This window comes from Sturnus vulgaris, chromosome 3, assembly GCF_052056855.1.
Source record: "Sturnus vulgaris isolate bStuVul1 chromosome 3, bStuVul1.hap1, whole genome shotgun sequence".
In the NCBI taxonomy this organism is placed as follows: Eukaryota; Metazoa; Chordata; class Aves; order Passeriformes; family Sturnidae; genus Sturnus; species Sturnus vulgaris.
The window spans coordinates 3,936,901-3,945,561 of NC_142245.1; the positions used below are offsets into that span (position 1 = coordinate 3,936,901).

General features: G+C 43.0%; 1 protein-coding gene across 9 annotated transcripts in view; it reads left to right on the forward strand.

The window, feature by feature from the left end:
* USP34 (ubiquitin specific peptidase 34) overlaps positions 1-7,869 on the forward strand; it is a 109,918-nt gene extending 102,049 nt beyond the window's left edge. For 4 of the 9 annotated variants that reach the window (XM_014895088.2, XM_014895091.2, XM_014895090.2 and 1 more), the window contains exons 71-81: positions 37-163; positions 513-620; positions 1,621-1,725; positions 1,850-1,974; positions 2,967-3,119; positions 3,988-4,111; positions 4,750-4,829; positions 5,391-5,531; positions 5,658-5,804; positions 6,222-6,381; positions 6,588-7,869. In XM_014895088.2, coding sequence (XP_014750574.2) covers positions 37-163; positions 513-620; positions 1,621-1,725; positions 1,850-1,974; positions 2,967-3,119; positions 3,988-4,111; positions 4,750-4,829; positions 5,391-5,531; positions 5,658-5,804; positions 6,222-6,381; positions 6,588-7,192 — 1,875 coding nt within the window. In that variant the 3' untranslated portion in view covers positions 7,193-7,869. The remainder of the gene's footprint in view (positions 1-36; positions 164-512; positions 621-1,620; positions 1,726-1,849; positions 1,975-2,966; positions 3,120-3,987; positions 4,112-4,749; positions 4,830-5,390; positions 5,532-5,657; positions 5,805-6,221; positions 6,382-6,587) is intronic. The other 5 variants (XM_014895094.2, XM_014895095.2, XM_014895096.2 and 2 more) reach the window with 3 other exon arrangements.
* The last annotated feature ends 792 nt before the right edge of the window (positions 7,870-8,661 follow it).

The window sequence follows — 8,661 nt, forward strand, 5'->3', positions numbered from 1 at the left end:
CATAAAGTTTTGGCTTTTTTTTTTTCTTCTTCCCAGTCCTTTAACACATTGCACATGATGTACCACGAGGCCACAGCTTGCCATGTGACTGGAGACCTGGTAGAGCTTCTGTCCATCTTCCTTTCAGTTCTGAAATCCACACGTCCATATCTGCAGAGAAAAGGTTTGATTATAATTCTTGAAAGGATTATGTCTCTTGTCTTTAAATTAATTTTCCTCAGCCAAACTCTAGTGGGGTTTTTTTGCTTATTAGCTGTTTTTAAAAACTTGCTGTACATAAATATGTGGATTTCAGTAGATACTAAATTATTTATTAAATTACTTACTGACTTAATACAGAATTTGATTTCTTAAATTTCATAGCAATAGACCAGTGAGATTTAACAGATTGCTAGATAGATGAAGATCACGGTAGAGGAAAAAGAGATTCCTCAGCAGTAAAATTCTGTGCTGTATTTAACAAGCTTTTGAGGCATGAGCTAAGCAGCCTCCTGGGATGTTTGCATTTGCAGATGTGAAGCAAGCTCTCATTCAGTGGCAGGAACGGATTGAATTTGCCCATAAACTCCTAACTCTGCTCAATTCCTACAGTCCTCCCGAGCTTAGAAACGCCTGCATTGGTAAGTCCTGGCCATGCAGGACCTGTCCTGCACAGACACCTGCTGTGAGGTGCAAATGTCACTTACACAAGTGCTGTGTTGTGGAAACTCTGGAGGTTGGGATTGTTGGTGTGATACTGGCGGTGCATCAGTACCGGTGTTGTTACTCCAGAGAGTTCTGGGTTTGTCAGCTTGCATTGAATATTCCAGTGTTCAGCTCAGGCACTCGGACTGGGGGCACAAAAAGTCACAGGTCACTTTGTGAGATTTATCACCTGGTAAGGGACATGACTGAGGAGCAGCTCCTCAGTTCACGTGTCACTGAGTTTTGAGTCAAATCCCAAATCTGACATTAAAATACAAACGTAAACTGAAGCTCCTCTCAGAAGGGATTGTGGAGACCAAGTTACTCTGAGAAACAGCTTTTCCTATTCATTTTTATGATTCACTACTGTGAAGTGTAATAGTGGAACTAAAGCTTAAGTAGCTTGTAGAAAGGAATGGATTTTAAAGTGCAGACACAGATATATACAGATGCCTCTCTTGCATTAGCAAAGCTGTTTCAGAAAGGTCCCTATTTTTTCTAGTTTAGGCTTTTTTAATATTATTTAACGGATTGCTCATAAAGGCCTAACACTATGGCCAAAATACAATTTTTTTGTGTGTAATCTGAATGCCTTTCCCCCTATTTTGAGTATTTTCTGCTTGTCCTCGTGACTGCTGCTGGTTGCCATTTTCCAGGCATCAAACCTGCTCTGTTAAAGAAGAAGCAAAGAGGGTAATTTTACTGAGGTTCTTTCTCCAAGCTGGCCCCTCCCTGGTGGTTGGTGCACCACTGAGCAGGGTCTGTCCCAGGGGCAGAGGTGAAGGGAATGGGGACGGAGTCAGGGGTGTCACTCAGGTGCTGCTCACAGCAAAAGGGATATGAGAGAGAGTTTGCAAATGCATGAGCCTTACATTGAACTGTTTTGCTGTTAAGAAATAACAATTTGTAATAGCAAAAACAACTTTTTGTTTGTAGATGTCCTCAAGGAGCTTGTACTTTTAAGTCCTCATGATTTCCTACATACTCTGGTTCCATTTCTACAGCACAATCATTGTACATACCACCACAGTAATATCCCAAGTAGGTATTTCAGTGATTGTATTTTGAAGTTCTCTTACACTGTTATTACTCTATCGTGTTCCTTGCTGATGTCAAATATTGACCTTTTTAATATATCCCTATTTTATCCGAACTTACACTACAGTGTCTCTTGGACCTTATTTTCCATGTCGTGAAAATTTGAAATTAATAGGGGGGAAAAGCAATATTCGTCCTCCGCGTCCCGAACTCAACATGTGCCTCTTGCCCACCATGGTGGAAGCCAGCAAGGTATGTAAACAAGTGGTCCCATAAAGAATTATTTCTCTGTTGTTTTCCCATTTTTATAAAAAGTATTGGAAGAATCCAGTAGCTCAATGCATTTACCTTTTCTTTGTAAACAAAGCATAATTCTTCTTCAAGATGTGTTGTCCTCATATACTCCATTCTAGATGTGCACTTCAGAAGCACCATTTCCCTGCCCTTGGGGATACACAGCTTCATATTGCAGACACCATAAGGGTTTGGGCCTTGTGGTAGGAAAAAAACCCCATAGCACACATTTTGGTAATTTCCCAGTCTGTCTGTGGCATTTATAAAAGAAATTGAGGCACCACCCAGGGATTGTCCAGATGGGTTTTTCACACTATTTTAAGATTTATTGCCAGACAGCCAAGGAGACCCCGCAGGTTCCATTAGAGTCCATTCAGCTGGGACTGAGGCGTAATCTCCTACTTGTCTGGGTAAAAATCCAGTGCCTGAAATGTCATAAAGGGCTTGAAGTCTTTTCACTTGCCATTTTCCCTTCTGTGGGCTTCCTGATGGGATGCCAGCTTTGGTGGGGTTACTCCGTAGTGACTTGCCACGTCCCGTTGTTACAGCTGCAGCAACGGTGGGATTCAGCTCACGTCACTTTGCCTATCTAAAAGGTCAGCATCCAGCTCTTCCTGGGGCTCCTGGCCATAAACAGTTACCCTGGGAAGGAGAGAAAGAGCTCCCCTCCTTCCTGTCCCAGGAATGCAGGGAAACACCAGTGACTAGATTTTAGATAGCTAAAGTCAGGTCAGGTGAATCCCACCCAAAAAAAGGAATATGTATGGACAATCATTTGAAGCAGGAGAACTGGTTACTTGCTGTCCGGTAACTGTGGTTCTTCAAGATGCTTTGTCCACACAGATTCTGTGCTCCTCCTGCTGTGCTAATTCCGAGTCCTGTCCTAGGGGATTCTTACGGGTGAAGGAATTGAGTGGTGGTTGAAGCCGCCATACCCCTTGTGCCCTCAGGTACAGTGGTCGCAAGGACACACTGGGTGCAGGCACAGCCCCAGTGGACACAGCTATTCAGAAAGAATCCAATCTCCTGCACATGGGGCCTATGTGCACGTAGATGGGAATCTGTGTGGGCAACACATTTCGAAGAAGCACGGTTACTGTAGGGTAAGTAACCCTTCTTTTTTAAAGCTTTCAGAACGATGCTGTGTCTATTTGTGCACCATCAAATTGACTGTGTAATCCAAGTGTTTGAAAAGATGTTAGAGAGCCAGAAACTGTCTCTGGTGGGTTTCCCCATCGTGCATCCAGAAGTGACACTACAGAATGTAAATACCTGGACTTTAAAAGTTGTCACATTACATGACACAGTATTTCACCCTATATATCGAATTCCTAGGAAGGAGAATGTTTTCAGATCTCTAGAACCACATCCACAGTCACATTGCCCTGTGGTTTTTGCATGCTTGTTTTTCATTCAGTTGCTTTGTATAAGGTTGCATTTTTTTGCTTGAGTTTTAGAGGTTTCCTCTTGGCTCTCTGATGCCATTTTAACCTTATATACATCCAAAATACTAAAGTATCGACATATGTGTACCATTCAGTTCGAGACATTCCTGAAAATTCTGCTCTGAAGCTCAGTATGAGAAAACTCTGATTTCTACAGATCACAACTGACCAGTTATGATTTCAAAAGCAGTAGTGTGTATATATTTGGGTGTCTGTATATGTGATACTGCATTTTCTTGTCCTCTTCAAGCCGTGGTATTTGCACAGCTTTGCACCCTCCGGGTGTTGGCTCAGAACCCTCCAATCAGAGATTTTCCTGGCAGGGAATTGCATTTGCCATCCTTCCTCCTATCACACCCTGGTGCTTGCCAAGGGCTGGCTGAGGAGGCACCTGGAGATTCCCACTGTTTTCCTGTAGTCCAGGATGAAATATTGCAGGGCAGGTGACAGGCAGGGAGATGCTCAGGGGAATCTGGGAGCTGTCCTGTGGCTTTGGAGGTTAAATGAGGCTCTCTTAAATCTTCAGGGCAAAGATGATGTTTACGACCGGATGCTGCTGGACTATTTCTTCTCCTACCACCAGTTCATCCACCTCCTGTGTCGAGTTGCAATCAACTGTGAAAAGTTTACTGAGACTTTAGTTAAAATGAGTAAGTATCAAGGTGAAACAGACAGAGGATTTGGGTTTTTTCTGTGATAGCTCTGAGTCCTTCTCCATTCAGTTTTATATTCAGAGTTTTTAATTTTATCCACAAAACTGGTAATCTGTGTATAATCTGTGCAGCCTTACCCACATGACTGAAATGTCCAGAAAAGAGCTGAGGTAACCACTGAGAGTTCAGTCTTATTGTACATTTAGAGTTTAATACAGGATTCACTAAAGCTCTTTCTGGGTGGCTGGCAGTTTCAGTGGCTTTGGATCAGATCTTGAATCCTCAGCATCTCAGCAATTGTCAATTAATTGACAATATTTCAATTTTTGTGTTCCCACACACAACCCCGAGGGCGAGTTCCTCAGTGTGCACAGACCTCAGTGTCACACCAGTAATCTCATCCAAAGAGCAATGAGAGAATGTCCTTTTATCCCCTGAATTACCCATCTTGTTGTTTGTCACACTTTTCCAGTCTATTTATTAAATGGACTGTAAAGCCCCACGGACACTACAGCTTTCTGATCATACAAAATGCTTGGAATGTGATCCTATAAAATGACAGGCACCTTGGCACTGCTTTTCTGAGCAATTTCCAAAGTTCTCCCACACTGACTTCTTCCCTCATGCCTTTGCAGGTGTCCTGGTTGCTTATGAAGGTTTGCCACTTCACCTTGCCCTCTTCCCCAAACTCTGGACTGAGCTTTGCCAGACTCAGGTAAGAGTCAGAGCCAACAGAATTAAACACAAGCAAAACACCCTGAATGTGGAACAAAGAACCCACAGTTGTAACTGGTGGGTGTTTAATAAAATACTCTGCCTGTGTTAGTGCCGTGTGAGAAGCCCTGCTAAATCAAATACAAAAACCTGGTAAATTGCATTTGCTCCCTGTACATTCTGCAAAAGCTTAATACAGCAATTCCCCCCAGTAATGGTGGTGGGTGTGCAGAAAGCACCTCATCCTGCCTGTGAAATTCCAGCTTTTTATGTAGCACAAACACTGGGATGATGAAGGAAAAACGAGGAGGTGGCAAAGTCTGGGTATGATTGCAGAGGACCCTGTGCTTGGCTCACAGATCAGGAGGCTCTCCCTTCCCACACACATTGGTGGGGATAAACTGATCTTCCTGGGGAAGCAGCTTCCTCACAGGAAAATAGGAGATAAGAATTGTCAGTAATTTACTTATACAGTTTACTGGCATCTGATAGACCTGAACTATTTCTCAGTGGGTCTGGCCTGCAATCCTAGTGCTGACACTGCCATCTCTCTTCTTGCCAGTCTGCAATGTCCAAGAACTGTGTGAAGCTCCTCTGTGAAGATCCAGTTTTTGCAGAATATATCAAATGTATTCTGATGGATGAAAGGACCTTTCTTAACAACAACATTGTCTACACCTTTCTGACCCATTTTCTCCTCAAGGTACGTGGTCTTTTAGCAATAATTACTGCTCCAAAGAACGCAGGCACAGATGCTGCTTCATTTTGGGATGCTGTTTTCACAGTTCCAACTTTTTGCAGCTTTTAAAAAAATACTTTGTTTCCACAGGTGCAAGGGCAGGTATTTTCTGAAGCAAACTGTGCCAACTTAATCAACACTCTAATTACAAATCTAATAAATCAGTATCAAAGCCTAGAATCTGACTTCAGCAACCAGAGAGTTGAAATTTCCAAAGCAAGCTCTACATTAAATGGGGTGAGTGTTTTCTAACAAACAAGAGGCAGCTCATGTGCTACAGAAACTCCTCAGAGCCCTGTGCCAGGTGTGTTTGGCACTCCCTGCCTCAGCTGAGCTCCAAGGGGAGCCATGGGAAGGTGGGAATATTAACCTGACTGTGGGGAGAAAAGTAATTAACGACTGCAGGAGCATTAATGGTGGGAGTGCAGCAAGGTTCTGTCTCAGCAGAGCATTGTCACCTCCAGGACAGACAGATCTGTGTTAGGGTCAGCAGACAGCGAGTGGGGAATTCCAGTGGTGTGAGCAGCTCTAGAATGGCATCTTTGGGCTGCTCAGAACATGAACAGCATCTCCTTCTTATTGCACAGTCTCTGTGTGCAGGAGTCATCAAACACCAGTTTGAAATAAGGCTGAAGTTTGTTTCTGTGTTCCCAGGACCTCCGAGCACTTGCCTTGCTGCTTTCGGTGCACACTCCCAAACAGCTCAACTCGGCCCTGATTCCAACTTTACAAGAGCTTTTAAACAAATGTAGAGCTTGTCAACAACAGAGGAACTCATTACAAGAGCAAGAAGCCAAAGAAAGAAAAACTAAAGGTTTGGTGTCACTTCTATCAAATTCACGTGATAGATTATTTTATCCCTGCAGGGTGGGCTCCGAATCCCACCAAAATATCATTTTATGAATTGCAGGAATTCTCTGCAAGGAATCAAGTGTTTATTCCGAAAAGGGTGGGAATGGGGTTATTTATGAAAAGGCTGAGCAGCGGCTGTTCCCTGAGCACGTTTCCCTGTCCCTGCAGATGACGAAGGAGTCACTCCGGTGAAGCGGCGGCGGGTGAGCAGCGACGAGGAGCACACCGTGGACATCGGCGACATCAAAGCCGAGCCCCGCGAGGCGCTGACCCCCACCAGCACCTCGGACAACGAGACCAGGGACTCGTCCATCATCGACCCCGGCACGGAGCAGGACCCGCCCTCCCCCGAGAGCAGCTCTGTCAAGGAGTACAGGATGGAAGTGCCCTCTTCGTTCCCCGACGACGTGGCCTTGGCCACGCGTGCCCAGCACGCCGAGGAGCAGCCGGGCAACGGGAAATTCGAAGAATGCAAAGAGTTCAAAGACCTGCAGGCTCCCAAGGATCCCGTGGGGGCCGAGGACGACTCGGAGTTTCCTTCCACGTCGATTTCAGCGGTTTTATCCGACCTCGCAGACTTGCGTGGCTGCGATGGCCAAGCCTTACCATCCCAGGACCCCGAAACTAATTTATCAATCAGTTGTGGCCATTCCAGAGGACTTTTTAGTCACATGCAGCAGCATGACATTTTAGACATCCTGTGCAGGACCATTGAGTCTACGATTCACGTGGTCACACGGATATCCGGGAAAGGAAACCAAGCTGCTTCTTGACATTAGATGGAGCATGTCTGCTTTTAAGTCTTTTATTATTATTTTTTTTTTTAAATCCTTCTTCCCCCCCAAAAATGCTGTTTGTATAAGTTTTGCTTATTTCTGTTTTGTGCTTCAGTTTGTCCAGTGCTCTCTGCTTGAATGGCAAGATAGATTTATATGCTTAATTCTTGGTCAGGCAGAACTCAAGATTATTTTTTTTAAATTTTATTTTATTTTGCATCTACCGTACACTTTCTTAAAGGGCAATCAGATAATGGCTATGTTTTATGTAATTAAGAGTTCACTGTAGTGGCTTTCATTTAATATGGCTGTCTGGGAGACAGGGCCTCATGGCCCTGTATGATGTAATTTAAACTTATGGCATTTTTACTGTGTATAATATGGTGTCCTCTGTGCCAGTTTTGTACCTTATAATCGAGGCAGATTGCCTCAGATCGCTGTGGTTCTTATTATCAAAATTAAGTTTACTTGTATACTAAACAACCACAAGAAATTTGATTCTGTAAAGAATCCTCTTTAGCTGTGGCCTGGCAGTATATATATGGTGCTTTATTTAACAGAATACCTGTGGAGGAAATAAAGCACACTTGATGTAAAATTAATTGTTTTATTTTTATTGACATGATCAATTGCTATTCTGTGCACTTCATTAAACTGATTGTGATGACTTTTCATTTGTTTATAATATGTTGCTTCAGTCTTTGGATTTCTCAGCAAAGAACTTCGTGAGTGAAACAGCAGCAGAGAGAGCAATGATGGTCAGAGGTTCAGATTTGATGTGAATTTTGGTGCTTGTTTGTTGTGCACAGGTGTTCAGGACTGGTGCATCCAGTGGAACTTGCCATCTCATTTCCCTTATTTTAACATCTCTTACATAAGTTTTTCTCCTGTACCATTCACAGACTTCTTTTCTTTTTTTCCCTCTGCTCTATCTGGCTGTGCTCCCTCACTTTTCACAGTTTCTGCACCCCTGGAATGACTTTATCCTCTCTCCCATTATACTTCCCCCTGTTATTTCTGAGTAATACCAGTTTCCTATGTGACCTTTTGGACTGTCAGTGCTACTGGTTACAATATCTGATTAAACTCCATTTTCAGCTTCATTTTCCAGTTGCTCAGCTCATTTGTTTTTATATTGTCTTTATCTACCTTGATCTTTTTTCAAAATTCTTTCATTCCATCTACCCTTCACTGCAATTCTGCATCACTTGCTTCTTGAGTCTGTGATGCTCTTGCTCCCTTTGAATTTACTCATTGGTTTTAATTTTCTGTAATTAATTTCTCTTTAAAAATGTATATTCCTGTTCATTTACCACTTTTATCCTGCATTTACAGACACTGCTGATATTGTTAAGTGCTTAAGTCGGTATCCTCATTATTCAGACATGAAATAATTATGTGAGTATTCTTTTTAGGAATAATTTTATTACCTTTTCTCATTAACTTTCTCCAGATTATAACACTAG